The following is a 16340-nucleotide window of genomic DNA, read 5'->3' on the forward strand; positions in this document are numbered from 1 at the left end:
ATTTTATTTAGTTACTTTGTTTAACCACTTACTGGGCACTTTAACCCCCTTCCTGTTTAGGCCAATATTTTTCAGCGCTGTCACAACTTGGAATTACAATTGAGCAGTCATGCAACACTGCACCCAAATAAAATGTTATATTTTTTCCCCACAAATAGAGCCTTCTTTTGGTGGTATTTAATCACTGCTGTTTTTTTTTTGCTAAAAAAACAAAAAAAGACCAAAAAAAATACAGTTTTATAGTTTGTTATACATTTTTGCAAACCGGTAATTTTTCTCTTTCATTTATGTGCGCATGAGGCTGCACTGATGGGCACTGAGAGGTGGCACTGCTTATCAGCAGTGGGTGTGCAGGACCGATGTCCCTCTGACAGAAGATCCTTGGATTTTGGGCTCCTCTATCCATCTAGGCTGAGTAAAAAGTCTCAAACCTGTGGTATTCCAAAACTTGGGAGGCATAGCTGAGAGTTTTTTCTTCACATAATAGCTATTTTAACACGTTATTTCCTCTGAAACACATAGGCATACATATAATTGCACCCAAAAATACAAATCATATTTAATTCTTAATTTTCCCAAAAATTGGGACAAACAATTACAACTCACCATGCTTCTTACAAAATACCTTGGATACTTTACAAAAAGGGGTTACTTTGGGGTAATGTATTGTCCTGGCATTTTGAGACCTCAAAAAATTAGACAGGCAATCTGGACTGATCAATTTTCATAATATATACATACATACATACATACGCACACATGCACACACACCATACTCTGTAGAATTCTATGAAAAATAAAGACAGACTAGATAGTATACAACGAAGAAAGATTTATTTATATGGAAAATGTTATAATAAGAACTTAGAGGAGCTACAGCCTGTAAAATAAATAAAAAACAGCAGCTACAAGTACTCTAGCTGCTGACTTTTAATATAAGGACGTTTACCTGTCTAGGGATCCCACGATGTTGGCACCCCAAGCCGATTTGTCAATCAGCTTTAGGTGCAGGCACCGGCATTGTAAGGGAAACCGGCAGTGAAGCATTCAGGCTTCACAGTCGGTTTCTTACTGCACATGCGCGAGTCACGCTGTACTTTATGAATGGTCCCACCATCTTATGGGACCTGTGTGTTTGTCCAAGAAGGCAGTGGGGGGAAATGTTGTTGATTGCTGATCTTACCCGGAAGTGGGAACTTGTCAAAACCAGGTCCCCGCTCTCCACCAAAAAGTGTCAAATATGGCAGTGGAAGGGGGGGGAGAGGGTGTAAACAAGCGGAGCTTCCCCTTTTGGGTGGAGCGCCGCTTTAAGAAAAAACTGTTTATTTTTCGAACGTTTGGGTATTTTTTTTCATTTATATAGCAAAAAAATATGTCAACAGTGCAGCCTACCAGTACAGCTTTTCAATGCATGGATGTGAAACTCTCTCTTCCACAATTGGTGGTGGCAGCGAGGAGTATGGATATTTTTAAATGACTCTTGGACGAGCAGTTTAACACCTTCCCGCTGAGCTTACGCATATATGCAGCCTCGGCTTTAGGGGGTTATACCGGGATGATGCCCGCAGCTGCAAGCATCATCCCGGTACTGTTTTTTTTTAGAGCCAGCGGCCGGCTTTCCAGGGATAACAGATGTGGCTTAAAGCCGCTCGGTTGTTATCCCGGAGGAGCAAGAGGGGACAACCCCGCCTTCCGCCGCTCTTACCGGGCCTCCCGTCCCACCGGGAGACCCAATCCACGATGCGCTATTTCCAGGCGCCTAGAGATAGACTGGAACGAAGCCGGAAAATGCTTTGTTCTAGTCTTCTCTCTGTAAACACGGAAGCACTGCCACTTCTGGTTTACTCTGCTGTCAATGACGCCAGATTTAAAAAAATATACAGTATTCAAAAATCGCAGTTGGTGATCTGAATACTTTGAAGTGCAAAGGAGGGATTGGAGGTCTCTTAGACCCCCGATCCCTCCATAAAGAGTACCTGTCACCACCTATTACTGTCACAAGAGATGTTTACATTCCCTGTGAAGGCAATAAAAGTGATCAATTTTTTTTAAAAACAGAATGTAAAAATATAAAAATAAATGAAATGAGAAAAAAAAAATAAACCACATTTAAAGCGCCCCCGTCCCCGCGCAGCAAAGAAAACGCAGAACGAGAGCAATAATTCTAGCACTAGACTTCCTCTGTAAGAAAAGAAATGGCTGCACATCCAGGAATTCCGATTTGCCTTTTATTGTGAGAACACCAAAGACACTAACCCGAGGTCACGTAGATGCGTTTCACACAAACATCTTGTGCTTATTCATTACAGACTTCGGCCCGGATTCAGAGAGAATTTACGCCGGCGTATCCATAGATACGCCGCGTAAATTCAAATCTGCACCGGCGTATCTTCTTTCTGTATTCAGAAAGCAAGATACGCCGACATTGGCCTAAGATACGACTGGCATAAGTCTCTTACGCCGTCGTATCTTAGGGTGCATTCTCACGCTGGCCGCTAGGTGGCGCTCCCGTCGTTTTCGGCGTAGAGTATGCAAATTACCTAGTTACGCCGATTCACAAACGTACATGCGCCCGGCGGTAGTTTTTTACGTAGTTTGCGTAAGGCTTTTTCGGCGTAACGTTGCTCCTACTATTAGGTGGCGCAGCCAATGTTAAGTATGGACGTCGTTCCCACTTCGAAATTTGAATTTTTTGCGTAAGTCGTTCGCGAATAGGGCTGGACGTAATTTACGTTCACGTCGAAACCAATGACGCCCTCCCGACGTCATTTGAAGCAATGCACACTGGGATATGTACACGGACGGCGCATGCGCCGTTCGTAAATCACGTCAATCACGTCAGGTCGTCACATATTAGCATAAAACACGCCCCCCTTCCACATTTGAATTACGCGGTCTTACACTGGCCCCTTTTACGCTACGCTGCCGCAACTTACGGAGCAAGTGCTTTGTGAATACTGCACTTGCTCCTGTAAGTTGCATCGGCGTAGCGTAAAAATACAATACGCTGCGCCGCCATAACATAAAGCGCAGCTACCCTTCCTCTGTAACTCTAACCTAGTAACTGTAAAAAAAAAAAAAAAATTAAAGCACCGCCTATGGAGATTTTTAGGTACCGTAGTTTGTCGCCATTCGACGAGTGCGTGCAATTTTAAAACGTGACATGTTTGGTATCTATTTACTCGGCGTAACATCATCTTTCACATTGTACAAAAAAACTGGGCTAACTTTAGGGTTTAGTTTTTTGTAATTCATAAAAGTGTATTTTTCCCAAAAAAGTTGCGTTTAAAACACTGCTGCACAAATACCGTGTGACATAAAATATTACAACAATCACCATTTTATTCTCTAGATTCTCTGCTCAAAAAAAATATACATAATGTTTGGGGGTTCCAAGTAATTTTCTACCAAAAAATACGGATTTTAACTTGTAAACACCAAATTTCAGAAATGGGCTTAGGAATGTAAGGATTAAAGAACACAACATACAGGGATATGGGAAACCATTATCGACACTGAGGCCTCGTACACACGATAGGTTAAACAGAGGACAGCGGTCTGATGGACCGCTTTACATGGGTCAAAACCGATCGTGTGTGGGCCCCATGGCTTTTTTTTAACCGATAGTTAAATAACCTAACTTGCTTTAAATTTAACCGATGGATTCCTAACCGATATGTCAAAACCGATCGTAAGTAGGCACAACCATCATAAAAATCCACGCATGCTCAGAATCAAGTCAACACCTGCTTGGAAGCATTGAACTTTGTTTTTTTCAGAACGTCGTTGTGTTTTATGTCACTGCGTTCTGACACAAATTTTTTAACCGATGGTGTGTGGGCGCGACGGACCATCAGTCAGCTTCATCGGTTAACCGATGACAATGGTCCATCAGGCTTGACACACATATACACCTACACAGGTTGAACTGGATGGACTATTGTCTTTATTCAACTTACCTACTATGGCCCGGATTCACGTAGAATGGCATATCTTTGTGCGGGCGTAACGTATCCTATTTACATTACGCCTCCGCAACTTTTACAGGCAAGTGCTGTATTCTCAAACGAAAGTTGCGGCAGCGTATTGTAAATAGGCCGGCGTAAGCCCGCCTAATTTAAATGTGGTAGATGTGGGCGTGTGTTATATAAAGTTTATGTGACCCCACGTCAATGACGCTTTTTACGAATGGCGCATGCGCCATCCGTGAAAGTATCCCAGTGCGCATGCTCCAAATTAACCCGCAAGAAGCCAATGCTTTTGATGTGAACGTAAATGACGCCCAGCCCTATTCGCGAGCGACTTACGCAAACGAAGTAAAATTTTCAAAATTCGACGCGGGAACGACGTCCATACTTAACATTGGTACGCCTCATATAGCAGGGGTAACTTTACGCCGGGAAAAGCCTAACGTAAACGGCGTACCTGTACTGCGTCGGCCGGGCGTACTTTATATAATATTCTAAGAATCAGGTGTATAGATACGACGGCTCGGACTCAGAGTTACGCCGGCATATCTGGAGATACGCTGGCGTAACTCGTACGAGAATCCGGGCCTATGTAACTATGAATCACCAAAGTACTTACAAACTAATTTGTTTACAAGCAAACAATTCATCCATAAGGTTTAATTCATACGACCGTAATAAAACACATTGACAAGCAGTTTTTATTTATGAATTTGAACACAGCTAAACAGTTTTCAATGGAGACATTCACACAGGTGCACCAACATGCACTGCGTTCAGATTCATAAAACAAAATCCAAAAATCTGCATCTGAGGTCATACATATATATACACGAATGCCAGATGCAGGTATTGGATTAAAAAAAATAACAATTTTATGCAAGTGCTTACTGATCATTATGCAGATACTTTTGTGATAGGAAGAAAAAAAAAGCATAACTTTATCAGCAAAATTTTTATGTCCATCTGAATGTAGCCGTAAGCTGGCCATAGAGGAGTCTGTTTTTCTTTAGTTCAACCAACAGGTTGAATGAACAAAATGACGCAACTCCTCCATCCACACATTTGAGGTAGATGGGGGAATCCTCTGGTCTTTGTATTCTGACAGCAGTGAAACTTCTTCACTGTCACAATACACTGATCAGCGCCACAGGCTTTTGCCTTCAGTGCACCAGAGTGGTTAATAGTAGATCAATTTCTGTTCAACCACAGAGACCATGCCATAGAATAGTCCCTGCTGAACAGCAAATTTCAATCCATGTATGGCTGGCTTAAAGCGGAGTTCCACTCCTTTAAAAGTCAGCAGCTACAAAAAGTATAGCTGCTGCCTTTTAATAAACAGATAAACAGACATTCACCTGTCCCATTGGTCCAGTGATGCAGCCGCCCCAAGCCTCACTTCTCTCCCCCTCCTCTCTGCGGCGCCGGCATTGCAAGTGTGGGCGCCCGGCTGTGGCTTCACAGCTGGGCACGCGCTGCGAATGGCTGGGCAATATTCTGGGACCTGCAACATGTCCCAGAAGATTGCACAGAGAGGGAGAGTTGAACTTCCGATCGGCACCGCAGTGCCGGGAGAGGAAGTGGGAGCTGGGTAGCTGTGAAAACTAGATACCCACTCCACTCCGCTCCACCCCCCCCCCCAAAAAATGACATGCCAAATGTGGCATGTCAGGTTCACAAGTACTTAAAGCGGAAGTTCCATTTTTGGGTGGAACTCCGCTTTAATTGTGACCAAAGTAATATTAACAGAAACACTTAAAAATAAGTATTCATTCATTCTATTTAAAGCAGTAGTTCCCCCTCCAAAAATGTTTTACCCTTAGATTGATGCTCATTTTGTCTAGGGGAATCGGCTAGTTGTTTTGAAATCGAAGTTGTACTTACCGTTGTAGAGAGCGATCTTCTCCGCCGCTTCCGGCTATGGGTCTTCGGGAGTGGGCGTTCCTTCTTGATTGACAGTCTTCCGCCAGGCTTCCGACCGTCGCATCCATCGCGTCACGAGTAGCCGAAAGAAGCCGAACGTCGGCGCGGCTCTATACGGCGCCTGCGCACCGACGTTCGGCTACTTTCGGAAAATCGTGACGCGATAGATGCGACCGTCGGAAGCCTGTCAATCAAGAAGGAACGCCCATACCCGAAGACCATACCCGGAAGCGGCGGAGAAGATCGCTCTCTACAACAGTAAGTACAGCGTCGATTTTAAAACAACTAGCCGATTCCCCTAGACAAAATGAGCATCAATCTAAGGGTAACATTTTTTTGAGGGGGAACTACCGCTTTAAGTGTTTTTGTTGTATTTGTGATTTGAGGTATTTTATGCAATCTAATCCGAATACCAACCTCAAACATTTAGAGAGACACTAAGGCCGCGTACAGACGAGCATACATGTACGATGAAACCGGTCCGCCGGACCGTTGTCACCGTATATGTCTGCCCGGGGATTTCTGTATGGTGGCTGTACTCACCATCATACAGAAATCCGCGCGTAAACAATACGCGGGGCGTGTCCGCGACGATGACGGCCCTGCCAGTTCAATGCTTCCACGCATGCGTCGAAGTCATTCGACGCATGCGAGGGATGGCGGGTGCTCGGACATGTACGGTAGGTCTGTACAGACGACCGAACATGTCCGAGCGGGCAGGATTTCAGCGGGCTGTTTTAAAACAAGTCCAGAAATAGGCCCGGCGGGCAAATGTATGCTGGAATCCTGTCCGCTCGGGCCTACACACGACCGAACATGTCTGCTGAAACTGGTCCGCGGACCAGTTTCAGCAGACATGTTCGGTCGTGTGTACGGCCCATTAGAGGAGCATGTGCCCAAAATTAAAAGGGCAAAACTTTAATTTTGCCACATTTTTTTTCTCTATGTGTAAAGTGCCTCTAACTACAAAATACCCCAAATAGAGAGGCAAAAAAATAAAATAAAATGTTCAATTACATAATTTTGGGCCATTTGTTAGACATAATGTTATGAAAAATATGAGTATTATAGCTTTATCTAGGTTGTTGTAGTACAACACACTTTACATCCCTCCAGGTCAGGCACACCATGTCAGAGCCATAAATGCCTTCATTTAAAGTGGTTCTAAATCCTAATCACTCACCGCTTTCACAGCCTTGGCTATTAGTCAAACCCTGTGATAAGGGAGTGGGGGGTAGAGCTGAGCTGTGCTATAGGTGTCTATGGATGCAGAGTGCATTGCCGGAGAAAGCGGCTTGCTATGGGGGGTACACAAAATAAAGGAGGAGCCAAGCGTGCCAGTGGGGAACTCAAGCAGGGGAGGTTCTGGCCTGCTCTAAGAATATTGGGTGGGGGAATATGTTCATTCAATTCTGGCACAATCCCCTATGTAAACACACTGGAAAGGGAGAAGTTTCACCATGAGTCCCCCCATTGTAGGGAATTGTAACCACTTCAAAACCAAGCCTGTTTCTAACACTTGTTTACAAGTTAACCACTAGAGGCCTGCGCTATAGTCAAATGACGGCTACAGCGCGGGCCTGAAAATCTGGTAGGCCGTCAATAGACATCCTCCCCTTTGCACGCGCTGTGATCACCGAGTCACTGAGACTCGGTGGATCACAGATCCGTGTAAGGGGCCAGTCCCGGCCCTTTACCACATGATCAGCTGTCAGCCAATGACAGCTGATCACATGATGTAAAGAAAGGATCGGTAATCTTTTTTTTTTTTCTCCTCACGCTGACAGTGCAAGAAGAAAAAAAGTCGATCACTGGCTTGTTTACAAGGGACATCGGCCCCGAAGAGGAAGGAGGCACATCTGCCTCATCAGTGTGCACAAATACCGCCTGCCAGTGCCCACAGTGCCACCTGTGATGCCAATCAGTGCCACCTAGTAAATGCTGCCCATCAGTGTAACCAATCAGTGACCATTATTGCGACTCATCAGTGCCCATCAATGCCACCTATTTAGTGCCACCTATCAGTGGAGCCCATCAGTACAGCCTCATCAGCGTACATCAATGAAGGAGAAAAATAACCCATTTGCAAAATTTTATAACAAAATAGGATTTTTTTTTTGTACTCACGGTAAAATCCTTTTCTCTATCGTCCATGGACGGACACAGCTCCTTAAATCTTGACATGTGGGTTATGTTCCTGTTCATAGGAGAGGACTAGGCAGAACATGTTAGTTATCTTAAAACATGTAACTTTAACAGAGTTTAACAGTCCCACCCAGGGGGTGGTCCCTCCGGTCATAACCCCTCACCCTGCAGCATACAGCCCAGTTCGTCAAAAAGCAGTACAAACTTAAAAAGGAGGGGTGGGTGCTGTGTCCGTCCATGGATGACAGAGAAAAGGATTTTACGGTGAGTACAAAGAATCCTATTTTGTCTTTTCGTCCATGGACGGACACAGCTCCGTAAATCTTGACATGTGGGGCGTCCCCAAGCAGTGTCAGAAAAAACGAGGGGTGGGAACAGCAATCAAAAGAAGACTTAACTTCACCCCAAACGAACAGAGTTCCTCAACGGAGGAGTTGCAACTTCAAACAGCCGCCTGCAAAACCTTGCAGCCAAAGGAAGCATCCGAAGATGCACTCACATCAACCTTGTAAAACTTTGAAAAAGTGTGAACAGATGACCAGGTCGCTGCTTTACACACCTGTGAGACAGATGCTTGCCCAGGAGGCACCAATTGCCCTGGTCGAATGCGCCGCGACAGGAAAGGGAGGCGCCCGCCCCTTAACGGCATAGGCCTGGATGACGGTCTGCCTGATCTCCCTAGAAATGGTGGCCGACAAGAGCACCAAGGCCCTTCTGTGGACCAGACACCGACACGAACATTGAGTCAGATCTCTGGAACGGAGCCATAGCAGACAGGTACACCCATAGGGCACGTACCACATCCAAAGTATGTAGCGCAACCTCCTTGGGATGCGATGGCCGAGGACACAAGGATAAAAGTACAATGTCCTCATTTAGGTGAAAAGCCGAAACTACCTTAGGAAGGAATGAGGGCTGCGGACGCAATACCGCCTTATCCTTATGGAGGACCAAGTAAAGAGGTGACTTGCAAGACAAGGCCGCCAATTCAGAAACCCTTCTGACTGATGTAATGGCAACTAGAAAAGCAACTTTCTGAGAAAGCGTTGAGAGGCATCTCCCTGATATTCTCAAAGGGAGGTTCCTGAAGCACCGAGAGCACCAGATTCAAGTCCCACGGAGGAAGCGGTGGTCTAATCGGGGCAATAACGTGTCAGACCCCCTGTACAAACGTACTTACCAGTGAGTGAGCTGCCAGTGGTCGTTGGAAGAAGACAGCCAAGGCTGAAATCTGCCCCTTAATAGTGCTTAAGGCAAGCTTCTGATCCACTCCGCGCTTTAAGAACGACAGGATCCGAGAAACCGAATATGCCCGTGGGCACCAAGCCATCTCTTCACACATAGAGACATATGCCTTCCAAGTGCAATTGTAGATCTTCCGGGAAGAAAATTTCCGGGCCCTCAACATGGTGGAGATTACCGAATATGACTGACCACGGTCCCTTAGTACGTGGCTTTCAAAAGCCATGCCGTTAAAGCCAGCGATGTAAAGCAGGATGAACTATGGGACCTTGAGACAGAAGGTCCTCCCGCATTGGCAGATCTAAGGGAGCGTCTGCTACCAGTCTGACAAGGTCGGCCAGTCTGGAGCGATTAGATTCACCGGCCCCCACTCTGCGGAGCAGACAAGGAAGTAATTTTATTGGGGGAAAGGCATAAATTAGCCGATACTGACCCCATGGAGCCACCAACGTGTCTGCCCAGGAAATCCACATCTTGTGTGTCCCATTTCTGACAAAGGAGCTGAAACTCCTCCGGGTGTAATGACCATTCCCCTTGGTCCAGCATCTGGCGACTCAGATAGTCCGTCTGCCAGTTTTCTACGCCCGAATGTAAACAGCCGATAGAGCAGGTACACTCCTTTCGGCCCATCTTAGGATGTGAGCGACCTCCGACGCCGGGACCAAGCTCCTTGTTCCCCCCTGATGGTTGACATAAGCCACCGCCGTGGTGTTGTCTGACTGGATCCTGACTGGACGCCCTTGAAGTCTCTGCGACCACTTGGAGAGGCACATTCTGATCGCTCGAAGTTCGAGGACATTGATCAGTAGGAGAAATTCTTCCGGAGTCCAGCGGCCCTGGGCCGACTGAACCCCCCAACCGATCTGGCTGGCGTCCATCGTTATCACAGTCCAGTGGAAAGGAAGGAAAAACCTCCCGGACTGAAGTGCCGGGGATTCCAGCCACCAAGTCAGAGAGGCCCTGACTAGGCGACTTACCTGAATCTGATGATCCAGAGACAATGGGGATTTGTTCCATTTGGACAGAATCTCCCTCTGCAGCACCCGAGTATGAGATTGGGCATACGGTACTTCCTTGAAGGAGGCTACCATGACTCTCTCATACAGAAACGGAGAGACGACCATTTCGGGATGTCAACGACCTCACTGCAGCCTGGAGCATCTGCAACTTCTCGCCTCCGATGAATCCAGAATCAGCCCCAGGTACTCTAGGCGCTGAGTCAGAACGAACACCGACTTCTGGAGGTTCAGTATCCATCCAAAGTCTTGGAGAGTCTGACTGGCCATAGACACGTCCTCCTCCAATTCTGAGCTGAAAGCAGCTCTCAGAAGAAGATCGCCTAAGTAACCTATGACGGCAATGCCTCGCTGCCTCAGCAAAGCTAGAAATCGGGGCATGCACCTTGGTGAAAACTCTTGGTGCTGACGCTAGGCCAAAGGGGAGAGCCACAAATTGATAGTGGTCCTCCCCGACCGCGAAACGCAGGAACCTCTGCAAGTACACGTCCAGGGACGCCAGAAAGTCCCCGAGATGGAGTGCAGCTACCACCGAGCGAATAGATTCCATCCTGAATTTCCAAACCTTTACAGAGGCATTGAGGGCCTTGAGGTCTAGGATTGGACGAACTCCGTCCTTCTTCCGGACCACAAACAGATTTGAGTAGAATCCCTGAAACTTGTCCTGCGGTGGTACAGGTATGATTACCCAGCACCTCAACAAGTCTTGAACTGCCCCAGTCAGGGAAGTCCAACGAGACGGTGGGAGAGGAAGATTTGAGGTAAAAGAATCTGTTTGGTGGACAAGAAAGAAACTCGATCTTGTACCCTGAAGAGACCACTTCGCAAACCCACTGGTCGGAAAGCAGGGAGGTCCAGCAAGCTGTGAATTTGCGAAGACGTCCCCCCACCCAAGTATCGGGTGGGGGCAAAACTTCATGCGGAAGCTGATTTGTTCGCGGGTTTGGATTGCTTGCGCACCCAGGGACGCTTCTTTCCCCCAGTTGAGCCTTTATCGGCTTGGGAGGGTCTGCTAGCCGGCCCTGACTGACGAAAATACCGCTTTTGTGCGGGGAAGGAAGGTCCTGGCTTACAGGGCAGCCCTTTAGCCTCGGTGGACTGAGGTAGAAGTGTGCTCTTACCTCCAGTGACATCCTTAATAATGTTGTCCAGTAAGGCACCAAAGAGCCTGCCACCTTTTGAAAGGCAAATCTGTCAGAGCTTTCTTAGAAGCTTGGTCAGCGGACCAGCATTTCAGCCATATCAGGCGGCGCAAGCCCACCATGGATACAGAGGCCCTGGAGATTAAGGGAGTCGCATGCAGTATCACAATTTCTTGTGGGAGCTGATGCTCCTCCACTGCCTGGTGCAAAAGTTTAGCCCATTCAGTGAGTGTCTGAGACACCAAAGTCGTAGCCACTAACAGCCGCAACGCTGACCCCAGCATGGCGAACACGGTCCGAGTCACGCTTCGGATCTCCTATCAGTAGGGTCCTTAAAATCAGGGGTCACCTCTACCGAGATAGTGGTTACCTTGTTCAACCTTGCTACTGGGGGGTCAACTACAGGGGGAGAAGACATTTTTTTCCAAAAGGCTCTCTTCAAAAGGGTAACGGACCGCCATGCGCTAAGGGACCACAAAGGACCTCTGCGGTCGTTCCTATTCCTTATCTATGAATCTGTTAAAGAAATCAACATAAGGAAAAACCTTTACTGAGTGGGTCGGCTTGTGCGACCCAAAATGGACTGACACCTCAGTGGATGTCCCAGCAGTATCTTCAAGCTTAAGGGTGTCCCTTACTACATTGATAAGCGCTCCCACAAGTGCTCTGTCCTGCACTGACCCAGACGAGGAGTCCTCCTCAGTGCCCGGACGGTCCTGGTCCGCATCCTCTGACACCCCAGAACAGGAGTCCTGTCCTGTGCTGCAGCCAGGCCCGAGTCAGAGCATTCCCCAGGAGATGGCAGGGGGTGCTTTTTACTCCCCTTATGCACGCAGACCACTTCCACCCTGGCAACAAATGACTCCAGGACTGCCGACAAATTGTCCATGGTAAACGCAGGTAAAGCTGGTATTTTTTTCCCCAGACATTCCTTATGGACGAAGTCAAGACACTTGCGACAAAAAATGCCCACCCTCTTAGCTGCACTGACCGGGGGGGGGGGGGGGGGTTCCCAAGACTCGTCACACAGCCAGAGACTGCCCAGCACCGTTGTCCGGTCTGCCTCACACACAGCATGTGACTGAGGTGTTCTATGAGGTGATTAGCGCTATTCGCGCCGTACAGGAAGCTTCCAGCGCTAGAGGCCAAGCCACACAATGAAAATGAAAAAAACACTCCAAAATGACCACCGGACTCCACAGGAAAAAAGGGTTTGTGCTACAAAAAAAATGGCCGCCCGCAATAAAGACCTGCACCACAGCGCGGCCACGACAAAATGGGCGCCAATGAAAATTTTCAATGCAGAAAAAAACACTAGAATATGGCTACCAAAAACGGCACCCGAGCACACCGAGGTGAACGAGAAGGCTGCAGGGACGCTGAGCGGAGGCTTACAAAAGACACACCACCCCGACAGAGAGCGGACCCCAACATTTCCACAGCCCCCAACCGGGATACGGCGACCCCTACAGGTACACCCCGTCGACGCAGCAAGCCCCGCCATGGGGAGGAGGAAAGGGAGGGGACAGAGAGAGGGAAGAGAGGACAGGGGACACCGTAATGACCCTCCAGGAAGCCCAGCTGTTCCAAACCGACAAACAGGAGGAACTGTACTTACCCGTCCATGCGTGGACATTGCTTGTGCGTTCCAGACAGACTCACCGCCGGACATATGGAGTGGCTGTCAGCAATGGCCCACTGTGCCTGACCCCTGAGTAGGCCAGTCATATGTGAGCCCCGGAGTAAAAAACTCACCGGCCACCCCTGGAGCAAAAGGGGCATGTCGTGGCCGACCCAGCACTCAGCTAATGTCTGCTCACGCTCGAAGGCCGGACTGGGGAGACTACCAGGATCTATACTATCCAGCTTGTCGCCCAGCCGGCACTTGATAGAAGATCTCAGGATCAAAAAATAAAATAATAAAAAGTAAAGATTTCTGTAGGACTCTGGGGCCCAAGAGGGAGCCAGGTCCATCTCTACTAGGCAGAAAAAAACTGAGCTGCAGGGTGAGGGGTTATGACCGGAGGGACCACCCCCTGGGCGGGGCTGTTCAACTCTGTTAAAGTTACATGTTTTAAGATAACTAACATTTTCTGCCTAGTCCTCTCCTATAAACAGGAACATAACTCACATGTCAGGATTTAAGGAGCTGTGTCCATCCATGGACGAAAAGAGAAAATATAATTTGTTTTTTAATCTGTCTTTTTAATATTTTTTTTTTTAACAAAAAAGAAAAACCGCAGAGGCTATCGAATACAACCAAAAGAAAGCTCTATTTGTGGGGGGGAAAAAAATGATAAAAATTTCATTTGGGTCCAGTGTTGCATGACCGCGCAATTGTCATTCAAAGAGCGACAGCACTAAAAGCTGAAAATTGGTCTGGGCAGGAGGGGGGTTTAAGTGCCCAGTATGCAAGTGGTTAAAATCTGTATTTTTTGCTTGAAAATTACTTAGAAACCCCAAACATTATTTTTAAAATAATGGGGCAGGGCATCATACGACATCATGGGCTTCCGGGCAGCCGCGATTGCCTGACACGGAGCAGGGACGTGGATCTGTGTGTTTGTAAACACACAGATCCACGTCCTGTCAGGGGAGAGAACTGATCGTGTGTTCCTTGTACAGAGGAACACCGATCGGTCATCTCCTCCAGTCAGCCCCCCCCCCCACAGTTAGAATCACTCCCTAGGTAACACATTTAACCCTTTGATCGCCCTCTAGTGTTAACCCCTTCCCTGCCAGTGACATTTATACAGTAATCAGTGCATATTTATAGCACTGATTGCTGTATAAGTGTGAATGGTCCCAAAATAGTGTCAAAAGTGTCCGATATGTCCGCCGCAATGTCACACTCACGATAAAAATCGCAGATCGCCACCATTTCTAGTAAAAAATAATAAAAATGCCATAAATCTATCCCCTATTTTGTAGGTGCCATAACTTTTGTGCAAACCAATCAATATACGCTTATTGCGATTTTTATTACCAAAAATATGTTGAAGAATACATCTCGGCCTAAACTGAGGAAAAAATATATATACACATTTGTTTTAAATAGCACAAAAAATAAAAACCGCAGAGGGTTCATTTGGGTACAGTGTCGCATGACTGCGCAATTGTCATTCAAAATGTTACAGCGCTGAAATTTTCCTGGGCAGGAAGGGGGTGAAAATGCCCTGTATTGAAGTGGTTAAATTGGCACTGTTGGCTGCCGAGTTAATTACATTGCTACTATAACTACATTGGTTACTACATCAGAGACCTGATCAAAACCGATTCTGGCTTTGTTCAGGTCTCCGGCCAGCTGGCTGACATGCCAGCTGGTGGCTCAGGTCTCCCGGTGGGAAAAGAGACCCAAGTGGATAAAAGGCGAGTGGCTATTTAGCCGCATTAAAGAGTTATCACATTAAAGCACATTAAAGCCGACTGCCCGCTCTAAAAAAAGGCATCACCCCCGTACAACCACTTCCAAAAATGATATACAGTGCCTTGCAAAAGTATTCACCCCTCTTGGCTTTTTACCTATTTTGTTACATTACAGCCTTTGGTTCAATGTTTTTGTTAATCTGAATTGCATGTGATGGATCAGAACACAATAGTCTAATTTGGTGAAGTAAAATTAGAAAAATATATACATAAAACTATTTTTAAGAAAAAAATAATAATTGGTATGTGTGTATGTATTCACCCCCTTTGTTATGAAGCCCATAAAAATCTCTGGTGCAACCAATTACCTTCAGAAGTCACATAATTATGAGGTACAGGTCCTCTAAAAAAAAACATTGTTTTATGCATTGCCATACAGTACACAAATCCCCATAGGGATCAATATCAGAAGGTTTATGGATTGATGTGTTTAGCCTGAGATGAGGGTCTTTCAGGATCCACTTTTCAAATGTTTTTAAAGCTAATAGCTTACAAAAGAAATTAACAAGTGTGATAGATGTTAGGTACACATACCTTGCACAATCTCAGGTGTGCTACAATCCACAATAGATGTTACTGTAGGGGTCAAAAGAATCAGAAGGGTCGCCAGCAATTGGAAGCCATCAGGGGAGTGCACGATCAAAGTAAAAACGAAAGGGACGATATGTCTTGAAGCCCTTTCTAGCGAGGGTCCTCAACATAGGCTGAAAAGCAGCCAAAACAATAAGAACCCCAGCCAATTCAAAGACAAAGTCTATCATGGGCAGGAAAGAAGGCCAAACAACATCTCCCAGTGTGGGCTCCCAGATGTCATGGCGATGCCAAAGTTTCACTGCACAGAGCGGGTAAGTATAACATGCTTGTTATTTTTTTTTTAAAAAGCTGTATAATCACTTTAAGTTCTGCTTCATGAAAAATTAATTAAGCATCATCAATGTAATATTTACTTACATTTCACAGCATTTAGTACCCTGCTGTCCAAAGGCTTCCTGCTGGGGTCACTGGTGGAAGAGCGGATCCCGGTGCCGCAGCTGTTAGCGAGTGTGTTCCTGAAACAACAGCCAGTAACGCATTAGAAACAGTAACAGATTCATCATGATCTGCAGAAGATGTATTTATTTATGCAAAAGCTTAACTTGGATACACAGGGCAGTAAAGATTTACATAGGTTGTTATGGGCATACTACAGCCCTGATAGATTTCCCAATGAGAGTTGTCTGTTGACGTGGTTAGCCTCTTTTACAGTTCTATTGTCATCAGCCCGCCTCTCCACCTCAGCCAATCACAGTAGGCTTTGTATTCATTCATATAATACAAAGTTTCCTCTGAACAGAGGGGCAATGCTTAGACGATTTTTTATTTTTTTTCCAGGAGAGGAAAGTTCTTGTCTTGCTGCCAAAGCACAGCTCTGTATACTGTATGTAGACATGGTTACATACAATTTTTTTGTTTTTACAGAGCATATATCTGATGAAAAG

At 46.4% G+C, this 16340-nt stretch overlaps 1 protein-coding gene across 4 annotated transcripts in view; it reads right to left on the minus strand.

Annotated features, from left to right (window-relative positions):
* The window catches only part of NACC2 (NACC family member 2), a 241520-nt gene that overhangs the window by 24926 nt on the left and 200254 nt on the right, over positions 1 to 16340 (minus strand). For all 4 annotated transcript variants that reach the window (XM_040324123.1, XM_040324120.1, XM_040324121.1 and 1 more), the window contains one exon: positions 15814 to 15911. In XM_040324123.1, the coding sequence (XP_040180057.1) occupies positions 15814 to 15911 (98 nt within the window). The remainder of the gene's footprint in view (positions 1 to 15813; positions 15912 to 16340) is intronic.

This window comes from Rana temporaria, chromosome 9 (genome assembly GCF_905171775.1).
Source record: "Rana temporaria chromosome 9, aRanTem1.1, whole genome shotgun sequence".
In the NCBI taxonomy this organism is placed as follows: Eukaryota; Metazoa; Chordata; class Amphibia; order Anura; family Ranidae; genus Rana; species Rana temporaria.